The 26,026-nt window shown below is 43.8% G+C and overlaps 1 protein-coding gene across 5 annotated transcripts in view; it reads right to left on the reverse strand.

Moving 5' to 3' along the window:
• Positions 1-25,369, reverse strand: part of PDE3B (phosphodiesterase 3B) — a 93,726-nt gene extending 68,357 nt beyond the window's left edge. For 2 of the 5 annotated variants that reach the window (XM_042439289.1, XM_042439317.1), the window contains exon 1: positions 24,264-25,368. In XM_042439289.1, coding sequence (XP_042295223.1) covers positions 24,264-25,151 — 888 coding nt within the window. In that variant the 5' untranslated portion in view covers positions 25,152-25,368. Of the gene's footprint in view, positions 1-24,263 lie in introns of all 5 variants that reach the window. The other 3 variants (XM_042439308.1, XM_042439299.1, XM_042439280.1) reach the window with 2 other exon arrangements.
• Positions 25,370-26,026: the final 657 nt, after the last annotated feature.

Consider the following 26,026-nt stretch of genomic DNA (forward strand, 5'->3'; position numbering starts at 1 on the left):
TAATGTCTGTGGTGGCTAAGGGCTCGAATGGTTTAGCTTGTAGGGCCCCCAACACCACGTCGAGGCTCCAAGCCGGGGTCGGCAAGGACACTTGAGGATGCAAGTTATTACATCCTTTTAGGAACCTTTTAACTAGAGGGTCTTTGAAAAAAGAGGGCTTGCCCTCGAACTGGAAAAAGGAGCAAATAGCCGACAGGTAACACTTGACGGACGTGAGGCAGAGTCCCGCGTCAACTAGGGACATCAAGAATTCGAGGACCAGCAACGTCGTTACCTGGGCCGGTGAGAGGTGCCTATCTGACAGGAACTGAAGAAACTTCTTCCATTTCAGTCTGTAAGATTTTTGAGTGGCTGGCTTTTGGGCTGCTAAAATGACCCTCCGTACCGGGGCTGGCAGCTGTGCTAGGGACGGATTCTCCATGCCACCAGGGGGAGGGTCTCGATGTCCGGGTGTCGGACTCGTCCTCCCTGGACCGTCAGGAGATCTGGCCTGGGCTGGAGCCGGAGAAAATTGGCCCGAGATAGGTGAAGAAGGCACGGAAACCAGGGCTGTGTCGGCCACCAGGGTGTGATCAGGATCGTGTTGGCCGCATCCGAGGTCATCTTGGCTATCGTCCTGGTGATCAGAGGGAAGGGGGGGAAGGCGTAGAGTGCCATCCCTGACCATCGAAACCCGAACGCATCTCCGAGGGAGCCGTCGTTCGGCGTCCGGGAGCAGAACTGGGGACAATGAGAGTTGTACACGGTCGCAAACAGGTCTATCTGAGGTGTTCCCCATCTGGCAAAGAGATCGTGTACCGTCTCTGGATGGAGTCTCCACTCGTGGCAAGACGACGGAGACCTGCTGAGTAGGTCTGCATGAGAGTTCTGTGTGCCGGGTAGATGTACTGCTTGAAGCAGAATGTCTCGGGTGATGCACCAGTCCCATATCCGGAGGGTGATGTCTAGGAGGGTGCGAGATCTGGTGCCTCCTTGTTTGTTCATGTAGTACATCACCGTGGTGTTGTCTGTCCTGAGCTGGATGACCTTGCCTAACAGAGAGGACTCGAAGGCTCTCAAGGCTTTTTCCACCGCCAACAGTTCTAGTGCGTTGATGTGGAGTGTCCTTTCGTCTAGGGACCAGATGCCCTTGGCCCATAGGTCCAGAACATGGGCTCCCCATCCTTCTTCGGATGCGTCTGTGGTGAGCACCAGCTCTGGCTGGGGCAGCGAAAACGGCATACCGACGCAGACGTTGCGGGAGCTGAGCCACCAACGGAGGGAGCGTGCGACAGATCTCGGGATGGTCAGTCTGCGAGACGGGGAGTCTTTTTCTAGGTCGAACGCCGACAGGAACCATGACTGTAGGGGTCGGGATCGGAGCCTTGCCCACGGTGTGACAAATGTTGTCGACGCCATGTGCCCCAGGGTCACCTGGATGTCTCTGGCTGTTGGTCACCTCTGGGCAGTGCAGCGGTTGATGGCTTGAACCAACGCCTGAAAGCGATCTGGAGGTAGGTATGCCATACAGTCGTTGGAGTTGAGGATGGACCCTATGAATTTTATCTGCTTGGTGGGGAGCAGTTGGGACTTGTTGAGGTTGACCACTAGTCCTAGGTCCCGTAAGAGACGGAGCGCCTCTGAGGTGTGTCGTTGCAGTTCTTGATGGGACGGAGACACGAAGAGCCAGTCGTCCAGGTACGGGAAGACTCTCATGCCTCGGCGGTGGAGATGGGATATCACTGGTGCCATGCACTTGGTGAAGGTACGAGGCGCTGTAGACAGGCCGAAGGGGAGGACGTTGTACCTGTAGACATCTGTCCCGACAGCGAAGGCCAAGAACCTGCGGTGGGACTCCCGGATGCTGACATGGAAGTAGGCGTCCTTTAGGTCGATGGTTGCAAACCACAGGTCTTGCTGTAACAGAGGTAAAATAGAGGCTAGCGTTACCATCCGGAAACGTCGATAAGACAGGTAAGTGTTCAGTTGCCTAAGGTCCAATATGGGTCTGACACCTCCGTCAGGCTTAGGAACAGTAAAATAACGGGAAAAGAAGCATCTCGGGATGTCAACAGGTTCGACAGGGGAGATGGCGCCTTTGGCTAGAAGGGTGCGTACTTCGTCGAGAAGGGTGTCTGAGGGGGATGTGGACAGGATAGCTCCTGTTCGTGGGAGCTCATTGAATTCAAGGGCATAACCCCTACAGACGATGGTGAGGGCCCAAGAATTGGTGGTAATGGAGGCCCAAGTGGTGGCAAAGGGCCTCAGCCTGTCCAGGAAGGAAGGAACAGAGGGAGCGACGGAGTACGCTGCGTCTCTTCAGGTCCTTTTCTCATTTTGGTCAGAATCTTGCCTCCTATAGTTCTTTTTATATTTGGGCCCCGACCGGCGACCCGAGGAGGAAGAAGATTGGGATGGAAAACGCTGTCTGGACTGGTCCTGACGTTGGAATGGCCGGTCTTGTTGATAGGGCCTCTGGCCCTGGCCATACCACTGGCGGACCGCCGTGAAGCGCTTGCGGGAAGATGGCTGGGGGGAGAAGAACATACCGTGCTTTTTTGCCACGGTCCTCATCCTATACTTGAAGTTGAGTCTCTCATCGGTTTCGCGATGGAAGAGGCCTTCTTCATCGAATAGCATGTCCTCAATGGTCGTGCGGGCATTCTGGTTTAGGTCCGACGACCGCAACCAAGCGTGCCTGCGGAGTGCTATGGCAGCCGCCATGGATTTCGCAGAGCAGTCGGTAGCATGCCTGGCCGAGGTGATAAGCCAACCTCCGATCGAATGGGCCTCATCGCGGACCTCTGAGAGGATTGCCTGGGAGTCATCTGGTAGGTCTGGCACGAGGGGGGGAGATCTTCTCCATTAGCCACTGTATATAAGCCCCCATGCATGCGTTGTAGTTGGCAACCCGCATGCCCAGAGCCGATGAGAAATAGGCCTTTTTGGCCAGAGCGTCAATCTTCTTTGCTTCTCTGTCTGAGGGCATCAGAGAGGCCTTAGGGGTCGACGCACGCTGGGAGCCCTCTACGATGGCTGAGTTTTGCTTGGGGTGCCTGAACAGCCATGACGGAGTGGTTGGAGAAATTCTATAAAGGGACTCCACCTTCCTGTTGTTGGATGCAGTCGATGAGGGGGCTTCCCAGGAGCGCTTAGCCAACTTCTCAAGTGAGGGGAGGAGCGGGATTGCCGGTGGAGTTGGCAACTTGCCGTGGACCCGTCTCTCAATCGGATCAGACGCTTCGTCCTCGGTCTGGGAAATCTTGATGTCGAGAGCATTGGACATTTTTATGACATGCTCTGCGAAGGTCCGGACGTCGTCAGATGGCGAGACTGCTCCAGGCTGGGCGAAGTCCTGAGTGGTGGACTGATAGTCATCGTCTCGGGAGGATAGCGAATCACCTCTGGGACGATAACGGGCCCGGGACGATGTCTCTTCGTCCGATTCGAGCTCCATGACATCCGGGTTGGTGGAGGCCTCCACCTGACGGGGTGAGAAAGTCGACGCCCTGGAGGGTCTCGAAACAGCTCTTGGTCTGGGTCTCCGATCCCGAGGTTCAAAGAGGGAGTCTTCATCATCCCGAGGGACCAGTCTATAGTATCTGTCCGTCTCGGTATCATAATAGTACTCTGGCTGTCTATCTCGAGATGGTGATGGAGAAGCCACACGGCGAGTGCGAGTCGGCATTGGAGTGACCGAACGGCGATCGTCCCTAGAACTGACAGGGGACACAGGATCTGGAAGTGCGGGACGGGACCTTAGTGGCGACCCGAAGCGGTGATCGGAGCGGCAGTCTTCAGATTGGGGGGCCTTGGAACCCAAGCTTCTAGGCGCCCGCGATGCCATTCGAGGGTCTGATGGTCGAACATCGGCGCCCGGCGATCTCCGGTCTGTATCCATACGCTCCTGGTCGAGGTCCGAGCGGCTATGGGGCACCTCTTTTTGAAGGGCCACCGGGGGGTCTCGTTCGTCCTGGTGACGCCGCTTTGACGCACAGCGATCTCTCTCTAAAGAGGAGGTGCGGGGTCTTTTAGATGACGAAAGGGTCGCCGCCTTCGTTGGTGACTTGCCCGGGCCTGAGGGCGTCAAGGCCTTGGTGGTCGAGGACCCCGGAGTGGAACCCGACTTCGAAGTGGAGGAAGTGGGTGCCTTCGGGACAGAGGACCTCGAGGCAGAACCCTTATGGGAGCTCGAGTCCTTGCTGGTGTCACGACCCTCCTTGGGACCCTTTTTGTGTTTTTTGTCCTTCTTCGAGGGTCGAGGGACTTCTCCCGACGGACCCTGTTCCGGGGGATCCGGAGCGGCAGTGAGTGCTGACGGGTCATCTGACGGCTCCTGGGTTGGAGCTTCGGCGAGAGTCGGCAAGGGGGTTGCGGAGGAAGAGGGGGCCCCCACAGAAGACATTGCCACTGATGTGAAGACCTTAGTGTATATAGCGGCCTTCAACCTGGTCTCCCGATTTTTTCGCGCCTGAGGGGTTAGGGACTTGCAGAGAGCACAAGCTGAAGGGATGTGTGTCTCTCCCAGGCAGAGGAGGCAGGACGAATGGGGATCCTGACCGGGAATCTTACCCCCACACACGGAGCACTTTTTAAAAGGCACCGATGGCATGATCCAGAAAGCGAAGTCGGGCGGTCCGAGTCTGCAATGAGCGAGGGAGACAAGCCGAGGGATAAGAAGGCGCGAGGTCTAACAGTCCGAGTTCTAAGCCAAGATTCAATTTTCCAGTGATTCCTAATCTGAGTCGAAGAGCGAAGTTCCTAATGGCAGCTAACGCGGCGGAAAAAAGGAACTGGGGAAAAGAGCGGGAACGGAAGTTTTATAGGGGATGGGCGGGGTTACCGCCAAAAAGTTCCAACATGTTGCAAAGTGTACTTTGCCTAGTGATTCCAGAAGTTTCCGAAGGCACTGCGCAGGCGCAGTACAACCCATTTGTATGATTCGCAGAGACCACGAAGAAGAATACCAAATCCTACATTACCATATACAGTAACTGACATGGCAATATGTAGAACTGTCCCAACAACACATTTTGTAATTGCCTAGAGACACTAAAGCAGAACCATTGCAAAGCAGAACTCTAAATCCTCAATTCACATATATGGCTTAAGGATCTAATAACAGGGGTACAAATAGCAACTGAAAGTGCAAGGAGAATCAATGTCACAACACACAAATGTAATTTTTAAATCATTAAAGAGATAACCAACTGCACCACAAAACCAGAAGAGAATCAGGGGAACAAGTCCCAAAGTGAATACTGCTCTAAACAGCCACCTTGAACAATTTGCTGAAACTTGGAAGTGATGACTAGATTACATTTTCCAGATTTAATGGATAAAGAGAAAGTCTAACAACTCATTTCTTCCCTCTATATGTTCCCATCACAAATTCCCTCTTCTTGCCTACCTGGAACTTTTGCAGGAGTGGAGCTGCGAAGCATTTGACTGATTTTTAATACCTACATTTTAAAGGTCCCAACACATTACCGGATTCTACTACGTTTACTGATGACTGACTTTGCTGAATCCAATTTATCACATTTTTTTGCAAAGTAAGTTAAACATAGGCAGGATACAGACCGGCAAAATGTAGCGTGGCAGCAGCGGCAGTAGGGTTAGGGAGCATGCACCATTCAGACGCTCCCTAACCCTAGTATGTACTAGGATTAGCCTAGTACGTACTGGCGGCGGCAAAATGGCGGCACCCTGTCTACATGGGCGCCACCATTATGACGTGATGGACGCATAGTGTCCGCACGTCGCACCCCCTTGTGACGTCACAAGTGCACCACTGGGGAGAGAAGCAGTCATGATGTGTTATGTACTGTTAATCTGATATTGGAAACCGCTTTGATCGTCCACGGAAAAGTGGTATACAAATAAAGATTATTATTATTATTATTATTATTATTATTATTACTATTACTGTGACGTCATAAGGGCGCCGCAGAAAGAACCCGTTTTTTGAGGGTTCTTTTTGCCACGCGAGGAAGCCGCATGGTTTGTCCGCTGTGGCTTCCTTGCACGGCAAAACAAGGCACCAGCAGACCACCCTTTTTGGGTGTTTTGTATAGCGCCATATTTCTATATCTGTATAAACCCTTTCCCCTTCTGTCTGATGGAAAGGGGCCATAAATCTCACTGGAATTTTCTATTCCTGTTGAATCCTAATGAATATACAATTACAATATATGGTAGTAATGAGGATTCATGTCTTTCAAGGACCTACCACATAAAAAAGAAAACTGAAACGGATCAGCAGAGTTGCAATTTTCCCCTTGCATCTCCACATGCCGTTGAAGCACTTCTATTCTCTTCCAGAGGGAGACAGTCATAAACGTTTGTTGCCTGCACCCCAGTGGGTGCGAGCTGGAATTTCATGGGGTGGGACAAAGAGTGGCTTGTGTCCTTGACTGACAAGTCAGGAGTCATCACTCATTTTTTTTTAATAAATTAGAATCTAATTTGCTCAGTGCTTATTTTTTTAAGTTCAATTTATTTACCTGCAGTATTGTATGGAGTTCAATTTGTGGTTCAAAAATGAGAAATAGCAAATACAATAGCAAGTATATTTCTATACCGTTTATCAGTGCACTTAAGCACTCCCTAAGCAGTTCCCAAATTGTAAGCTAATTGCCCCCGACAATCTGGGTACTCATTTTAGTGACCTTGGAAGGATGCAAGCCTAAGTCGAGCTTGAGCCCTTTTGCTGGTATTTAACTCGCAACCTTATGGTTTGTGAATGGTTGCAGTACAGGCATTTAACCACTGTGCCACTAGGCTCAGGACTTCTTCATCTTCATATGAGATATTGCTTTTGTAGGGAGTGTGAACATGGATCAAACATTTTCTAGGAGTGTGAGGCATAGAAAAGATTGGGAAACACTGACCTAATTCATGGAGCACAATTCTGAGCATATTATAGCCAAGCCAATAGAAACTAGGGGCCTGAACAGACAGGCCAAAATAAAGCTGCTTTGGGTCATTTTGGAGGTATGCTGTTAAAATGATGCATGTGTCCTAAGAGGCCAGAAGCCATGCCAAAGCCACACTCCAGTCCTAAGGACTAGTGAGCAGCTTTGGCTCAACCCCTGGCCTCTTAAGATGCATGTGTCATTTAAACAGCATACCTCCAAAGTGACCCGAAGTAAGTTTATTTTGGCCTGTCTGCTCGGGCCCTAGGTTACAGAAATCAGTGAAATATATGTCTTTTGCAGAAGCATACATAAATGGTACTATGTCTACTGGAACCAATCAACCTCATTAATAAACTAAAGTAACTAGTCAAACGTGATCTGAACAAGTTTGGTTTATATCCTAGTAACACATTTTCAGAGTTTGTATATAGGACATGGATTATCCCTCACTGGCTGTATTTTTAAAAAGATTATAAAAATTAGCACCCAGCTGTTCAAGCAATTTGAATGCCTTTTGATTTTATTCATTCCAGTTTGTTATTTTGAAAAACTACCAATACTTTCAAAATGTAACTTCTACATATTCTAAATCTCCCTCGGTTCTCTAAAGCAAAAATTGTTGTTCCTATCCCTACACCTTCAATTTTAATAGATATCTGGATGGGTTCTTTCTACAGTATTTTAGGAAATGTTTAAGTAACCATTCCACATAATATTAGCAAAGAAAGGGGGTACTTTAATATTAACTGTACCTTTTCTTTTTCAACTAGAGAAAAGTAAGAAACCCAAAAAGGCTATTCCTAACGAAACAAAAAGAAAATTAGAAAATGTTGCCAATGAGCATGACAAGCTGTATGCCTGCTTACTCAAGGAACAAATCAAGTGAGCCCTCCGCAGATAATCACACAAGCTTTCTGGTACATCTCCAAGTGACGTCAGCTGTTTCTTAGAAACATTCAGTGCAAAAGCGATTTGGCAAATCTATTTGTACAAATAGAGAAAAGGCAGGCTTGACTATCATCTGATGAGGAAAATACACAAACACCTTAACAACTCTTTCCTAAATTCTTCAGTAATTTTTAAGCGTCTCTCTATAACTATTTTAATATCATCCAGGGGTAGCCATGTTGGCCATATAGCAAATTTTCCTGCAAGATATTCCCCTCTATGCCATCTGAAATAATAGGAGAAACAGCAAAACGCGGGCCTATGATTAACATCTTCATATTTTTTTCCTCCTGTTTGGTTTGTAACACCTTGCTTGGTGAAGAAGCCAGTGAAGCTTCAAAAGCTTGCAACATGCATATTTGCATTTTGATTGCCCAAACACTGTTTGGTGGATTTTTGATTGACTATTCTAATATCAAATAATCCTGAAGAATCAGGAAACCATTTTCTAATATATATTTTTCAAAAGCAGAGACATTTTGGACCATTTTTAAAATTTCTTGGTTCCTTTTAATAAAAATCCACCAATACCTGTTTCTGAATAAAGCCTGGCAAAGTCACATATATGCATTTTTCTTCCAACAATGAGCATCTCTAGAGTGAAGCAACAATATCACTGCAATTCAAGTGGCAAGTCAGCTGCAGTGGAACTCACCAGAAAACAGGTTATTAAAATTCTCTGATCATTCTAGCTATTTTAAGCATAGCCATGAATCCTAGCACATACATGTGGGAAACATATCAAAGGTTCACAAATGCACTGTAGGCAGGAGAGGGGGAAGTGCTTGCCATTGTAAAATTATTTTCAAGAGATCTTTCAGCAAACTTCCAATAATAATCCAGCAATACTCCCATTCAGAGAGAAAGGCATGATATAAGTTTAACAAATAAATAAAATAAGACAATTTAATAGTGAACCTTCTGGATTATACTCTGAGATCGAAGATCTAAGACCAGCATACATATCATTTGGGCTTTATTTCATTTTGTATCTTTATAATTCTTATATTTCTTATAATTCTTTAGATTATAGCTGTATTATCTGACCAAATGTCAGATTGGAAGTGACACAATATTACCCCAGTTGCCATTTTGTCTCAGATAGTGCCAACAGAGAAAATCTGTTTAGGTTTCATCAGGAAGATTTGAGCTCATGGAGGAGGGGGGAGAAAATTGGATCCTGATCCCCAGCAAGCTATCTACCAGACCAACGGTTCTCAACCTGTGCTCCATGAAGCCCTTAGGGCTCCGCGAGTCAAAATGGTTAGAAACCCCTGCTCTAGACAGTATACCAAATGTTATACATTGAGCTAAGAAACTATCTGGTAACAAATCAAAATGAGAGGCAGTGGAGAACCAAAGAGAAAAGATATTATCATCCCTTCTTTAAACAAATATTCAGAAGCTTCAGGTTTAGACTACCTGCAGCTTTTTGTACTGTTTGAAATGTGTTGGCTTCAAACCATTATGAAGTTGGTATGTTTAAACTTCCACAGCGAGTAACTATTGAGGCATTTTCTGACCCCATGGGAATCCCAGTATACTACAAGGGATAAAAATGTTCCATATCTACAAAAATGTTTGAAGATGGAAAATGATGCCTATTCAACAAAACTAAAACACCCAAAGCCAGACATTCACATGAAGTGCAAAGTTTGTGCTAAATACCTAACAAAATTAAAAACAGTAACCAGTGTAATTTCTGTGTCCTAAAAACACTACCACTCTCATTTCCAACTAAAAACAAACACAAATCTCATTGTGTTTGTTCAAAATATAGAACATAAATCCCTGAAGAAAATAAATGTTTGTATTTATTTGCAGGAAAATGTAGCATTAATGTTATTAAGTTATAAACTGTAGTTAATTACAATATATACAGTATAAATAATAATTTACAATAAATTATGGAATAATTTTCTACAGCAATAACAGTATTGTTTGTGCTCAGAGAAATGTCTGCTGTCCTAGTCCAGAACATTGTGAAGCGAGGAGATGTCATCTGTGGAATTATGCCATTTTAAGTTAGGTCTTTGGTTAGCAATGGCAAGATGAAATAGATTTGTTGGGACCATTTTTGTTCCACCTGCTACTTTCCACATGGCAGAGAGCTGACATTTGGGGGATATTGTTTATAACTCTTTATGTGAAGATTTCATAAAACACCTACCCTATCGGCTTTGTTCATTGTGAATTCTGCAAGAAAGTGAAAGCCTGTGATGCAAAAATATCCCATTTACTAGAATAAAATTTAACAAATCGCAGCTAGACACAGTTTAAACTACAGACAACAAGAGAAGCTGCAATTAATCTAGCCCTGAAGCAAAAGTTTTTACACTCTTTGCCACCACACCAGAGTAAACAAGAAAGAAGAAAGATTTCTTGAGCCCAGGGCTTACTGTGGTGTAGGGAACCTGTCATTTTAAAGCCAGCTGACATCATACATTTAGTGACATAGAAGTATTTAAAGTTATGCTACTTGAAACCTTGTTGTTTTAAATAGATACAGTATTTCTTTTAATCTAATATCCTCTATCCACTTACTAATGAGTAAGTCCCAGTAAACACAGTAATAGTGAACACAGCAATAAACATAATTTGCACTGTTGGACTATTAATTTGTATTTTCTAAAAACAAATATGGACTTTCAAATTTCATTGCTGTAGCAATTTATAATTCTTCTCACCATCAAAAATGCAATATACAGTGTGTGTGTATGCAGATAATTTGATACGAGTCTCAGATCGTCTTTTTAAATTGCTTATTTTTCATTTTTTTTATTTTGATAAAGTTTTAGCAAGAAAAGGTTTTAGTAATTGATATACAAATCAAGCAAAAACAAAAACAAAAAACAACCCAAAAACAAAGCCTTCCAAGTTAATGTTTTCTAATCTTCTCCACAGCTTCACAATGATAATTATAAAGGATGATAAAACTACACTGTTTTTTAAGATTATTTGTGAACATTTCCCACAAAGGCTATGTCTTCAAAATCAAATTGAAATACTACCATTTGAAACCAGCCTTTTCTTACAGTCAAGTTCAGGTTGCTACACTATCAATAAAATAAAAGCACTGTAAGCTAATTGCTGGGTAGAATGACGCAAACAGTTCCCAAGACAACAGCCCCCGTCCTGGTGTGCCTGTCCTAGCATTTCCTCATCTGTTTACACTCACACCAGCAGTCTGACAGTATAGTCACTACATCATTCTGTTTCACTTAAAAGACCATAAAATGTACAGACTGCAAAGTTTTACTCCTTATTAACACTTTAATAGTTGTGGAAGATTCTTAATACCAGTCTTTTAATTTTTCTATTTCTATTTAGTTCCTTTTTATGGAACATTAACTTTTTAAAAAAGAATTTTACATACATTTGAAATTATATCTCCCTGGACCGCTGGCTGAGCTATGAGGAACTCCTGGTTAAAACCAAAAATGGACTGGAAATTAAACTGAGAGAGAGAACTACAGAGGAAAGAGGTAGAAATACAGTACATTTATTTGCATACAGAAAAATTATAGAGGATTTTAAAAAGGATATGAAAAAATATGGAGTAGAGAATGAACCAAGAGTATTGGATAAGATATTAAAGGAAGGGGTAAAACATATGGTTTCCAAGATATATGTTTTGTTAGATAGAAATGAAAGATGAAACTATAAAGAATAATATGATAAAGTGGATGCAAAACATTGGAAGAACAACCCCATTAGCACACTGGGAGAAATCATGGCAGAATACTCATAAGTTCTCGAAATATAACAACTTAAAAGAGAATTATTTTTAAATGTTCTTTAGGTGGTACGTAACACCATCTAAACTAGCAAGAATTAAGAGAACAAATGAGAATCTCTATTGGAAGTGTAAAAAAAAAGATAGGATCACTGTACCACATGTGGTGGCAGTGCAAAGTAACAAAAAAAATCCTGGAAAAATATACATAAGAGAATTGAAAAAAGTATGCAAAAGAACTTACCTCTAACACCGGAACTATTTTTATTAAATACAACTGAGATAGCAAATATGAATCTGAATAAGCAAGATAACAGTAAACTAATCTGTATATGTTAATGGCAGCCTGCATAGTCTATGCCAGATATTGGAAATATGGAAAAGGACCCACTATTAAAGCATGGAAAATAAAGGTCCACGGGTTAGCAATAATGGACAATCTATCCATGCTAGCAAGTGGAAAGACACTACAACAATGTAATGAAAAATGGAAGACTACAGTAAAGACATGAATATAAGAATGAATAAATATAGGATAGATAGAATAAAGACAGTATAAAATAAATTAGATTTTTTTCACTGTGTAACCTCTATGAAGTAGTATGCATATATAGATATGCTTATATAACAAATCTAAAAGAGAATACAGTATAGGAAAATAGAATAAATGTATTTTCGTATATACATAGTTACAAATCACTTTTGCAAACCAATATAATCTAAGACTGTGGTACTCGGAAGTTAGATTTTAGTTGATTGTATTGAAATGTTTTATGTTGTTTTTATATGTTTCATATGTTTGTTTTAACTTGTATAAAAATAAAGATTAAAAAAAGTTATCTCCCTGCACAAGGGAATATGGAAAATATTTATTTTTATAGGGACAAAAAGAAATGGGATTATTTTGTTCTAGTGCCTCTGAAAGTTAACACAAACCAGAAGCTACAAATCTGCCCTAAAAGACATCTTGTGCATCATTGTGTTGATACTACACAAAATACCATTCTATCCTCAATGCTGTTTAACATTTACATGAAAGCACTGGGAGAAATCATCCAGAGGCATGGGGTAGAATGCTATCAGCATGCCAATGACGCCCAAATACACTTTTCCATGTCTTCAAAATAAATAAATAAATAAATAAAAATCAGCTAAGGACAATGTGTCTCCTATAAATGACTGCCTGAAAGAGATAATGGACTGGATGAGGAAAAAACAAACTGAAACTAAATCCAGACAAGACAGAGGCACTTACTGTTAAGAATCCTAACCTGATGTTGGATGTGTCAGGCACTCCTGGATTGGGGTTACACTACCCCTGAAAGACTGTGTTCACAACTTGGGAATGCTTATGGATCCATCGCTCCAAAAGACAGACCAGATAGATACAATGGCCAGGACTGCTTACTATCAGACTTGGCTGATATCCCAGCTGTGCCCCTTCCTACAGCTGGAGGGCCTAAAGATGGTAGTCCATGCAATGAAAACTTCAAGGATGGGCTTCAGCAACGCAATGTACATTGGGCTATCTCTGTACCAATTTAGAAACTTCAATTAGTGCAAAACATAGTTGCCAGATTGGTTACTGATACATAATGCATCTAGAAGTGACCATATCACAGCTACATTAAAATCACTCCGTTGGCTGCCAATTACTTTCCAGGCAAGGTGCATAGTGTTTGTTGTTACCTTTAAAACCCCGTATGGTTTGGGCCCAGGTTACCTATGGAATCTCTTTCTCCCATATAATTTGCTCCGCACATTCAGGTCTCCTGGGGAATGCTTACTTCAGTCAGCCAGGACAAAGCTGGCAACAGTTAATCCAAGGATTTTTTATTAACTGCTACCAAATTGTGCAATGACCTGTCAGAAGAGATTTGACAACTGGATACACTGTCTGCATTGAAAACAGCAGTAACAACCAATCCCTCTTGGCAGGTTTATCAAGATGGTTTTTAAATTGTAAATGTTTACATTATGATTTTTTAATATGCATGTTTTTAAACTGATGGTATGTTTTTAACTGATTGTGTATTTTTAATTGTTGTCCATGTTTTTAACTGTTATGTGTCCATTTGTTGCTGTATTTTAATCTGCTGTTTCCCGCCTTGATCCATAGGGAGAGGCAGGTAAAATAATAATAATAATAATTATTATTATTATTATTATTATTATTATTATTATTATTATTAGCCTGTTTTGCATAACTCCCATCATTATATTCCACGCAGGGAAAGAGAAAAGTGACTCTTCTCCAACAAGCCATCTGTCTACATTGTCAGACCATAATAAGTAATATGGCTTCCAACACAACAGGATCAGATGGTATATGTGTGGCATATCTGTAGATTGACTTACTCTGTCAGTACCATCCAGCTAGACACAAACACAAGCAAAACCATCCTCAAAGCAGTTAGCAAACAGGTCATAGAAAGACATCAAGTTTTCCTTCATACCATCTAGAAGTCAAAAGACAGAAAGCCTTGGTCCACCCAGAAACATTTTAGACAACACAGTAGGTCCACAACAGAGATGATTAAGTGCCAGGAGCCAGGTCCCTTCAGATTTCCTGCAACAGTTTATAGAGATATGATTGTATGCTTATAGTAGTTTAATGCTGAATGTGCTGTCATGGGTTTAGGATGGTGTCAGCACTCACACTCCATGGACTGTGTATGTATGGGGAATAAAGATTGTGCTGAGAGTTTCAAAGCCAGTCCTATGAGAACAGCTAGTACAGGGGTTGGAAGGAGAAGGCTACCCTAGGAATGAAGTACAGTGGGACTTTGATATTCACTGGGGTTTGTTCCAGGATCCCCATAGATATCCATGGATGCTCAAATCCCATTAAATACAATGGTGTAGTAAAATGGTGTGCCTTATATAAAATGGCAAAGTCACAATTTGCTTTTTGGAATATATATATATATATATACACACACACAGTTTTGAAGCATGGTTGGTGATTCCGTGGAAAGCAATCCATGGAGGGCAAAACTGTAATGAGGTATTGGGGGGGTATTGTGAATACAGTAACTCAGGGGTAGGCAACCTGCGGCCCGTGGGCCAGATGCGGCCCGGCGAGGCCTTGGGACCGGCCCCAGCCCGGTCCTGCTGCTGATTGCCGCTGGGGCCTTTGGGGGGGCAATTGTCTATAGAAGCCTCAGAAACATGCATTTATATTAACATTTTTTAAAAAATCAGCAATTTTTTTCGCGTGTCCTCCATTTTTTTAAAAAAAGTGTCTTCCATTTGAAAATTTTGTCCTACATTTGTCCTGGTTTATTTATATATTTAATTTTTGTTAAAAAAAATTATTTAATTATTTATTTTTTGGCTTCGGCCCCCCAGTTGTCTGAGGGACAGCAACCTGGCCCCCAGCTCAAAAAGACTGCCTACCCCTGACCTATATAATGGAGGAGAGTCAGGGCAGATCTGGGGCCAGCGCAGACAGGGCTATAACCACCATATTGCATGCACTAGGAACTATCCAATCAAACTACTGCAGCACACTGTATGTGGGGCTATCCTGGAAGACAACTAGCTGTAGCTAGTTCAAATGAAGCAGCTAAATTTGCTGACCAGAACATCATATAGAAACCATACAACACTGATCCTAAAGGAGTCACATTGGGTGCCAAAATACTTTCAGCTTTCAATCCTACATCCCCTCAGCATCATGTAAATATCTGCATATGGACCTACAGTATGATGAGCCATATACTCTCTCTATGACTTATTGATACTTACTGAAGTTGCCCCAGAGAGTCATTCCATGCTTTGTAGCAAGCAAGCAGGTGGAGAGGCTCAGAGAAGCATCTGGCTACATTGTCATAGCCAGACATGAAATGATCAGGGCAGTGCCAATCCTCAAGGACCCTAGACCATCTCAGTGCTAATGCCATGATTTTGTGTCTGCTACAAGGAGGTATTGTACACAGGAGCTTTTTGATTCTGTCTGTTTGCTGCAAAGCATGAAGTAACCAGGATGGGCAACTTCACAAGCAGTTCAGTAAATCACAAGGTCAGGGCCCTTGGGTGCTGTGGAGGGAATAAAGGAATACCAAGCACTGAAGTGCTCAAAAAAGGACACCACAGATGTAAGGGAAAGATACACATGTGAATATCCCTAACAGAATTCAAGGTACTGATGTTGACATTCAAGTCTCTAAATGGCTAGCGATTTCAGCACAACTTCACACAAACATACAACTGCTGAACAATTGAGGACTACTGGAAATTCACGTCTCCATCAATGTGTTTCATCAATGGAGGAAACACACTAGTGGAATGCCCCTGGAGGCTTAACTGGAACACAGACAGGCTTCATTCTGGCCCCAAGTGAAAACATCATTCTTTATTAAAGCTTTGGGGCTTAACTGATCTCATCAAAATCTGTATGTGTGCATGGTTTTAAGTGGCTTAAAATTGTCTTGTTTAACATGCTTTTAGGGTGCATCTACACTGCTGGCTTAATCTGGGGCCAGTTTGAAGCATTATGGCCTGGACTGGTCCCAGACTAACAACGATGTTGATCACACACACCAGCACAAATCTTGTGTGACACCGCAATGTTTTGCACAAGGGCCAGCTAGGTTGACATTGCATCAGCCCTGCTCACCCTTCCCCCTCAAAACCGCCACTTCTTTGTGGGCAGGAGCTCCCTGTGACATCCTTCCCAGTGTGCTGTCACTTCTGCTGAGATCAGAATGGGGCACCCTACCATGTGATCAACAAGAGGTGGGTTGCTTTTCCACTCCTCGATGCAGGAGTTCCCCACCAGCAGAAGCGACAGCATGCCAAGCATGAGCTCACAGGGAGCTCTTCCCTGCAAGGAAGCTGCAGTGGCGTCCTGTTTTAGAAATGGCCACTGCCATTTTCTCATGGGCACATGCTCCATGTAAAGCCTGCCTGGAGCACCACCATTTCTGCTGAGGTCAGAATAGATTGCCTGTGCAATCAATGACAAGGGGGTAGAACGATGCCCCCATTCTAGATCACGTAACTGAACACCTCCTGCAAACATCACAGGAAAAAAATCTGGGTGGGGGAGAACAGTCACATGGCTGGACTCCTCCTGAAGACATCTAGCCATGTGATCTAGCAAGAGGGATAGCACTACCCCTCCTTGCATTGGCAATCTGACCTTAGCAGAAGTAGCAGTGCACCAGGCAGGCACTCACAGGAAACCAATCAGTTGGTGACAACGCTGCAGTGGCAGCTCCAAAGGCAATCTATCCCCTTTCTTGCACTGCTCAGCACAGGGTAAGAAAGATGGCACAGCTCTTGGTTCTTGGACAACTGAATTAGCTGAATCAGATGCAATCCAGCTGTCACCATGGCCAAAAGAACCAGACTTTCCTCCAACTTTGTTTAGTTCAGAGCAAGGTCAGGTTAAAGGCTGAAAACCACAGATCCTCCCCAGATGTAGCCATATGTCATGAAGCCTGTCAGCACCGGCTTTGGGGTGAGTGCAGTTTTTTCACCAGTGTAGACAAACACTCAGTCTGCTTAAATTTATGTTAAAATAATTACACTGATGTTATCCACCACCTTGAGATCCCATGATAAAGGGAAGATTAAAAATATTTTAACTAAGTTTTGACTCTGCTTTCTTCTCCCTGCCCCCTTCATCCCTGTACATCTCTCATTTCCATACTTCTGTTGCCCACTATTTATCACCAACATACAAGCAAGCTTGCATACACTCTTCCAAACTCTGCCTTACCATTTTTATAGCATCCTTTCAACTGCTTACCTGCCAAAAACTAATTATCCTGCCTCTTACTTTTTATACCAAAGTTATGACTCATAGAAGTAGTGTACTCTGTTGGGGTTCTTCGAAGTAGTATGTTGGTCCATATGTTAGGATGTTGATATGCTCTGTGTTTTGCTCTTCTTTAAGATATTTATAAAGAAATACAAGTAAACCTCTATCAACTTATTTGTGGCCATTACTTCTTTAACAGAAAATTTGATACCAGAGACAGAAATAACATGGAAAGAAGTTATATTTCTAAAAAAAATACTTCAACATGTTTCAGGAAATTTTAAATTCTAAATTAACAATAGGCATATGTTAATATGTTAAAATGCAAATGAAATTACTAGGTTAGGCAAGCCTAAATGCATCCACTCCCCACTAGCCTCCATTTTTCTTATGAAAGGGAGGGTGGACAGAGGGAGGGAGGGGGGGAGGGAATTTCACAAATAGTCAAGTCCCATTGTCCACAATGATGCCACTGGGGACAATGGGACTTGAATATTTGCAAAATTTTGAATTTGCGGGGTGTCCTGAAACATATCCCCCGCAAATCCAGAGGAACTACTGTACTCTCATATTTGACATTAAGCCAAACAACAATTTCACCTAATATCACCTAAAAGAAACACTGATCTCTACTCTCTCTATTGATGCACCACTTCTAAACCTTGAGTGCCTGGGCAGGGAAATGGCAATGGCAGCTCTCTGGTGCTTCTTCTCAAAGGAATGTGAAGAGGAAATTGGGCTTTGAATAAATCATCTGAATAGGTCAACTTTTCTGGTATTAAATCAAGAAAAGTTACAACATTAAAGTTAAAGGCTATAATCATTAATGTAGGGGCAAAACAGACTGGTGCTTTGCACCTCCATCTGGGCGGCTTCAGAGCATGATGTTTTGGTGTTGCACACTCTGAAGCCACCTGGAAGCCGGCTTCCAGCTGCTTGGCTGCCCATAGTATGTGTGCCGGCTTCCAGGCATCTTGGGGGCATGGCAGTTACATGCTGCAAGCCCCCAACACACCAGGAAGCCACCGCAGAAGAACTGCTAAAGGTGGCTTTTCCAAGACCAATTACAAGCTCCTTTTTCAGCTGGCACTGCAGAGGACTGAGGCCACAGCATGTGGCTGCCATGGCCCTAATCTGTCTTCAGGTGGGGCGGCTTCATGCTGCAACTTCTGGGCCATCTATTTCAGCCTGCAGTTGTCATTTTCTTTGCTTAGACTTTTTGTCCTTTTTGACATGTGTGCATTTTCATAGCCCCACTCACGCCTAGTCATCTCCCCCACATATCACATTGCCACGATTTACCATACTTCCTTCCTGATTCATCCAGTCTTTAGGATAAGCACAAACAGTTACGCTTGCCAGAATTTTATAAGTTCTTTGTCCTTTACATTCTTTGCTTCGTACTTTACATCCATTGTTACATGCACCTAAGTTTTACCCTCAACTTACCTACAGAATATATCAAAATCCTTAAATTTGGTTCCCAAACTTGCCCTTGACTTAGACAGGAGGTCAACTTATAATTGAGGATATATGGTAATTGAAATCGTATTGCCAGTTAAAAATATCCCGAAGCTTAGGAGCATAATTTTTTTCCCATGTCTTTCCTGGTCCTGATTAACATTTATACATTCTGTCTCTGCAAAACTGATTAGTTGCCATTCCGAGAGGGTGTGGGAAACCTTTGTCAATTATTAATTTTTTCACTGGGGATGGGTTCCAAGTTTCCTGGGAAGTCAGTTCTCTTTCTTTCCATAGAAACAATTTCTGATGCTTACCAAGTGTACAGTATATGAAACTAAACCGAAACATGGCCAGGGAGAACCAAACCAGGGAATAGATGGGGTTTTAAAGGCACAATGGCCTTGTCCGTACTGGCCAAAATATTCTGAGGGCAGCCCAGGGTATCCTGTCTCCACAGCTGCTCTGATCTCGCCCATTACCTTGCCCTCCATTACTGCACAATAGATAATATACAGGTGTCCAGCTCAGCCACCCGGCACATCCGCCACCCATACTGCTCACACCAGAACCAGGTTTTGAGATATGTGTTGTCCAAACAGAACAATGCCAGAAAAGGGGGAAAGTGGATCTTTTGGTCCATGTAGACAAGGCCCTAGAAATTCTGCATTTGTGCGAGCATGCTGTGCCTTGTTTCTTCTCAATCCTGGGTCTTGTCTGCATAAGCCAAAAGGCTCGTTCTGCTTCCCATTCTGGCACAATCCTGTTAAGATGACACAAGGCCCAAACCCTAGTTCTTGTGGGGGCAGTCTTGTCAATGTCTGCCATGTCTCATACTAGAACTGTGGCATTAACAGGGTTAAAATGACTTTTAAAAACTTACTTGTTGTTCCAGATCTTCTGGGAAGATCGAGAGCCCTCCATTCCTATGCCACAGTAGACGCCTGCATGGGTGAGCTGATCCATCCAGCGAATCTGCTGCCTCATACTGAGGTCAGAAGGAGGCGCTAGGCAGTGGCAGACATACTGGCAGCCCAAAACAGACAGCCCTTGTAGACAGAGGCAAAGGTAATGGGGGCAGAATGGCAAGTTGCAGTGTCAGGATATTCTGGGCTGGCCTTGGGGTATGCTGGCCAGTGCAAACAAGATAAAAATATTTTTTGGGTCAAATTTAAAGAACTCCTATTACCACACTTCAAATATCACACAAGTCTGATTTCCTTAACATAAAACTTTTTTTCAAAAATTATACTTTGCCTTAGATTTAACTCGCAGTGCTTAACCACTCTGCTGTGTTCATGCTACTGATACTCAGTTCTTTTAACTTTTATAAAATAAATTATTGTGTCTCAAATGTTCTTAAAAGTGTGAGTTGTAATAAATTATCCGCCTTGTGTCCCTATATCAGGAGGAAGACAGGATATAAATTAATAATAATAATAATAAAAAATTACTGTTGCATTTTGTGAGTTTAAAAAATCAAGAAATATCAGTAAACCCTATTTCTTAATCCCAGGTTATCCAAATCCTGTTCCTCCTCCCACTAGTATCAGTCTCATATAAAACAGAAAAAAATATATCTTAAAGCAAAGAGAAAAGGATTGTTAAGTCATAATTGCAATAAAGAGAAAGAAAGCACAGTTTATGAATGAGATGTGGTCCTTGTTTTGGCATGACTAGTGTGACATTAAAAAAGGAACTTGAATTGAGGAAACATACAAGCTTTCCTGCTTTGAACTTTCATATCTCTTCCATGCAAGTTCCCTTCTGAAGGTTACACAAGCTGCAAAACAACCAGAATACCCATCCTGAGATCACATTTCACCTTTTCAAAGATTAGGGTTATATGCAAAACTATGTTTATTATGCAGGCAGGATTGCAGGCACAGTATATTCATAAAATTGTCTACTGCACTGGGAATAAGGCATAGATGTTTATGTTCAGGTAGCTAATTATTTTGGAATAACTGTTAATAACTACATTGTAGTTCAAAATGCATATTTATAGAATATCTCATTTTTAAAAAAATCATTAGATAATAGATAATAATAAAAAATGTGAAGACGGAACTGAAATTGTAATCAATTTAAATAAAATCACCATCCCAGTTATCTTATCGTTACCACTATAAAAGAAAGACAGAAAGAAGCAAAGAAATCCTAAAAAAATCATGAAGTATTTTTAAACTAAAATTTAGAACAGAGAGCCAGATACAAATACACCCACATTGTTGTTTTTAAAGCAAAACTACAATCAAACCACTTTACAGTAAACAAATGAATTAAGAGCCCAATGATTTTTTAATTTTAAACACATTCTTTTTTCTCATCTTCACATTTAAATAATTTAGTCTAGCAGAGTTTCATATTCAAGAAGTGAGTAGACCAACTGCATATTCACTCAGACATTTTGCTGAGTTGAGTAGAACCTATTCCCAAATATGCATGCTGTGAACTGCAGTCCTAGGGTACCAGTAAAAGAGCACTTTATAATGGGTCTTGAGGAGGAGCCAGATTAACAGTGGCTTCCCAGGTGCCTTCTGGACAATTGCTCTAGAATGGTCACTAACAAGGACAATTCCATAACTAGTAGCTACCAAGTATGACGGTTTTCCAGCAACTTACAACAGGCTGACTATCCCTTATCTGAAATGCTTGGGACCAGAAATGTTTTGGATTTCAGGGTGGTTTTTTTTTTTAATTATGTTTGGATTTTGGAATATTTGCAAATACATAATGAGATACCTTGGAGATGGGAACCAAGTCTAAACATAAAATTCATTTATATTTCATATATACCTCATACACACAGCCTGAAAGGAATTTTATACACAATATTTTAAATATTTCTGTGCGTGAAACAAAGTTTGTTTACACTGAACCATCAGAAAAGCAAAGGTGTCACTATCTCAGGCAGTGGTGTCACTGAATTTGGGGTCACCCCCCAACTGACCTCCTTCCATACCAAACCATATAAAATCCTTAATAATTTTTTTTTTATATTTATGTTACTCATAAAACATAATTCTCACATATCACCAAATGTAATGGTAATAGTTGGGTTATAAACAAGTTGCAAAATTAAAATTTTACCTTTAAATGACAATATCACACATGCGGCCTAAATCTAATTATATAGTTTCATGTGGTTAAAGTGAAAATTTGGTAAAATGGGATGGTTTTTTAAAAAAAATTAAAAGAACATTTTTGAAAAAAATCCGAAATACTTTACAATTGTCCCCTTTGATGGCTGAGATCAGTGGCATCACTCAGGTGGGGGCTGCACCAGATGACACCTTAAGGGGGGGGGGTGACACCTCTGCTTCTCAAATATCTATGCAGAACATCTGCCTTTGGGCAGAAATGGGCTGTGGCATTTGCCTGTGTCCTTTTCAAATCCCAAAGAGATAGTATGACTGGGGTAAGGCTATGTGGGAGGAGAAAGGAGAGGCCCCAGGATTTTTAAAAAGTAATTTTAACATTTTAATGTGTGAGGAGCAGTAGTGTCTCTCACAGACACACACACACACACACTCTTAGGGTGTCACCTGGTGTGAGCCGATCCTCACCTCCTTAGTGATGCCACTGAACTCAGCCATCCAAGTAGACAATTTTTTGAGTATTTCAGGTTTCTGGATAAGTGATACTCAGCTTGTACTTTTATTTTGGTCTTTCCTATTTGGTTGTAAAATATGTTATCCTTTAATGAGCAGGATAAATTGTGGATCAACCCATAATAAATCTATACTCACCAATGACTCTTTTAAGTGAAAGCACTACTGATTCCGTTAGATAAACAACACATTTGCCAACACTTCCTATGAAGTACAGCCTTAACTGATTTGTTTCTTAGAGATGACTTTCATCCTTCCCAAGTCCAAATACCACCTGCTTAACAATGTGAAACCTTATTCAACTTTATTCAACCGTTGGAAACAGCTCTCCTGATATCCTCTTGTCACACCTCTGTAGTTTTTATTTATTGGCATCTCGAGATAGGAAACTTTTATTGCCCCCTTATCAAAATATAACAGATTGCCTCTCAGATTATCTGTTAATACAATCCTCTGTGGATTTTTCCTTAACGCAAGTTGTTCACAGTGCTGGGTTTTATTGGATAACTCACATGACAAACAACGCTGCAAAAAGAAAATGAACATCCTCTTGCTGACAAAATAATTCTGTTTACGTCTGTTCACACAGCTTCCAGGGGAGTAAATAACGATGGAGTAAAAAAGAAGTTGACAGTTTCAAAAGCCGTACAGTTTTAGTACCTGTCTAGTTTGCACTCTGAGTAACAATCTGCAGTTACTACTGGAGTCTGGAAATTCATGCCAACTTTACAACACTTGAGGTCTGGTTGCCTTTACAGAAAATGTCCTGTGCTTGTGTTTCTTTAGAATATAAATATAATCAAGGCAGAGTTGTTTCCAATGACAGATTAGGCTCTTTAGTTAAGAAAATAAGGCTGTTTAATTAGAAAACTCTAGTGGCACAAATCAGGCAATCCTCTTGACATTAAAGACTGACTATATTACGGTATACAGGACTCTGATGTTTTGCTGCAATAGAATAATAATGCTTACCCAGACTGCCGGCTGAAAACAGTTTGCTGATACAAACCTTACCATTTCTGTAAGGGAACTGCTTAGGAGGTCGGCAGCGTTTGGAAAGGCGTCAGATCAAACCGTACGCAAGTCTGTGTTCAGTTTAACTGAATCCACAAAACAGGGATACCTTTATGGGACCAACCAAAAGGCATGCTATATACTTATCTCAAGTTTCAAAAGCTTGTGAGAAGTTTTTTATGCTTTTTGGTTGTCCCTGTTTTCTGGACCCTGGATGTCACTGTCCCTTGCTATACGGCCAACACAGCTACCCTTGGATATATTATCCTAATCACAGATCAAGTGTGGAGTGTGGTGGGACCCTGGATAGTTTGACTCAGAGTTTAATGTAAATGTTTGGCGCCTCAGAGAGAGTGCTTTCTAATTTCCTCCACCAAAATCCAACCTCAGGAAAAAGGAGCAGGTAAAAGGGTTTCCGTTAAAGGCACCTGAGGAAGTAGACTGGAGCCTAGGAAAGCTCATGCTGCCAATTTCTTTCTTTCAGTGAGTCTCAGAGGGGCCACAAGACCTCTCTACTTATTATTATTGCATCTAAATGCATCTGAGGAAGTAGACCAAAGCCTAGGAAAGCTCACGGTGCCCCTTTCTTTCTTTCTTTCTGTGAGTCTCAAAGGTGTTACAAGGGCTGCATCCAGACTGGAGAGATAACCCGGTTTGTTGTCTGGCTGAAGGCTATGGAATTCTGGGAGCTGGAGTTTGTTGTGGACACTGCAACTCCCAGAATTCCCTAGCCTCGAGCCCGACAACAAGCTAGACCGGGGCCAAACCGGGCTATGCAGCCCCCTCTGCTCGGCTCGGCTCAGCTGCCCAGGCGGGCTCACCTGCTCCTTGGAGATGCAAGGCAAGGAGGGTCTCCTGGCGGACACCTTGCCGCCGCCGCCTCCGCCGTTCTCGCCCAGAGAGACGCAGCTGGACCTCCTCCTGGGGCGGACGACGGGCACCTTCTCCTCGCTGCCGGGGGTCCTGGCTGGGTGGCAAGGCTGGAGCTGGGAGCCCTTGCCCGGGGAGAAGCAGCAGCAGCAGCAGCAGGAGCAGGAGCAGCCAGAGTCGGGAGCAGGGCTGCCCAGCCGCCCTCGGCCTCGGAGCAGGGCCAGGAGGGAGCCAGCCGAGCCGGCGAGGGCGGCCAGGAGGGGCCTGAGGGCCGGGGCCAGCGGGGCCAAGCCGGTGAGGGCGAGCAGCCAGGCGAGGCTGGAGAAGGGCAGCAGCAGGAGGCAGCGCCGGAGCCTGAGGCTGCGCTGGAAGAGAGTCAGCCCGGCCACGGCGCTCAGCGAGGCCAGGAGGCGCCCGCACGCCGTCCCGGGCTCCGTGGTCGTGGGGCTAAGCAGGGCAGCAGCCAGGTCCCCCGAGAAGCAGCACCAGGGCAGCGCCAGGAGCCACCAAGGGACGCCTCCGCCCCCCTCGCCCCCGGCCAGGAAGCAGGAGAGGAGGAAGAAGGCGCTGCCCAGGCTGAAGAGCGGGCTCAGGCACCGGAGCAGCTCCCCCCACGGAAGCAGCGCCCACGCCGCCGCCACCGACGCCGACGCCGCCGCCAGGGCGCCCCACCGGAAAGCGGCCGGGAGCAGCGAGAGGAAGCCCCGGGAGGGGGTCCTGGGCAGCGCCGCCGCGCACCCCTTGGCGAAGCCGTTCCTCCGGAGGCCGCCGGGAAACTCCTCGGGAGCCGGGCGGGCGGCTCTCCCTTCCCCTTCTGCTTCCCTCATGGCGGGCGGCATCAGCGCCGAGCAGAGAGGGCGCCCTCCGTCAGCTGCTTCTCCGCCGCCGCCGCCGCCTCATCTTTTCAAACGAGACCCGCCGCGCGGCGCCCAGCAGGAAGGCGGGCAACGGCGAGGATGCCCCGGCCGCAAAGGACTCCGCGGGCACAGAACCCGGAGCACGCCGGGGAAACTCCTCTCCTGACTTCCACTCGACGCTGAGGGAACTACTCTCCGCCACTGAAACAACAGCCCCGCCCCTTCCCCCGCCCCGCCCCCAGGCCCCTCCAGGCCAGGTCACGTGACGCTGCGAGGCGCGCGGGACAGACAGACCCTGGCAGCCAGAGCCCCAAAGAGAGACTGGCGGTTGGCGCCTAACGGTCGCTCGCCAGAGAGGGGGAGGGGGAGGGGCCAGGAACAGAGAGAAAGTATATACATAGGACCTATATAGTGCAGTACATATATAAAGTACATATATGGTACATACATACTCTGCTTCCCTGTAGCAGGATTTCTAAGCATTTGCTCAATACTGTATAAGCCATACCCCGAAAATAAGACCTAGTGATAGGCATGGCTATAGCCTACCAGAGCGGAGCAGGAAAGAAGACTGCTACCCTGTTTCCCCAAACATAAGACATGCCCTGAAAACAAGCCATAGGGTGTCTTCTTGAGGAAAAATAAATGTAAGACTGTGTTATTTTCGGGGAAATACAGTTCTATGTATATACTATAAAGTAGATACTGTATATACACATATAGTAAAGAACAAATATAAAGATTATATAAAATACATATATAGTACGTATATACTATAAAGTACATACTGTATATAAATGGATAGTAAAGTACACATATAAAGTACATATATAATACGTATATACTACAAAATACAT

Source organism: Sceloporus undulatus, chromosome 1 (genome assembly GCF_019175285.1).
Source record: "Sceloporus undulatus isolate JIND9_A2432 ecotype Alabama chromosome 1, SceUnd_v1.1, whole genome shotgun sequence".
Taxonomy (NCBI): domain Eukaryota; kingdom Metazoa; phylum Chordata; class Lepidosauria; order Squamata; family Phrynosomatidae; genus Sceloporus; species Sceloporus undulatus.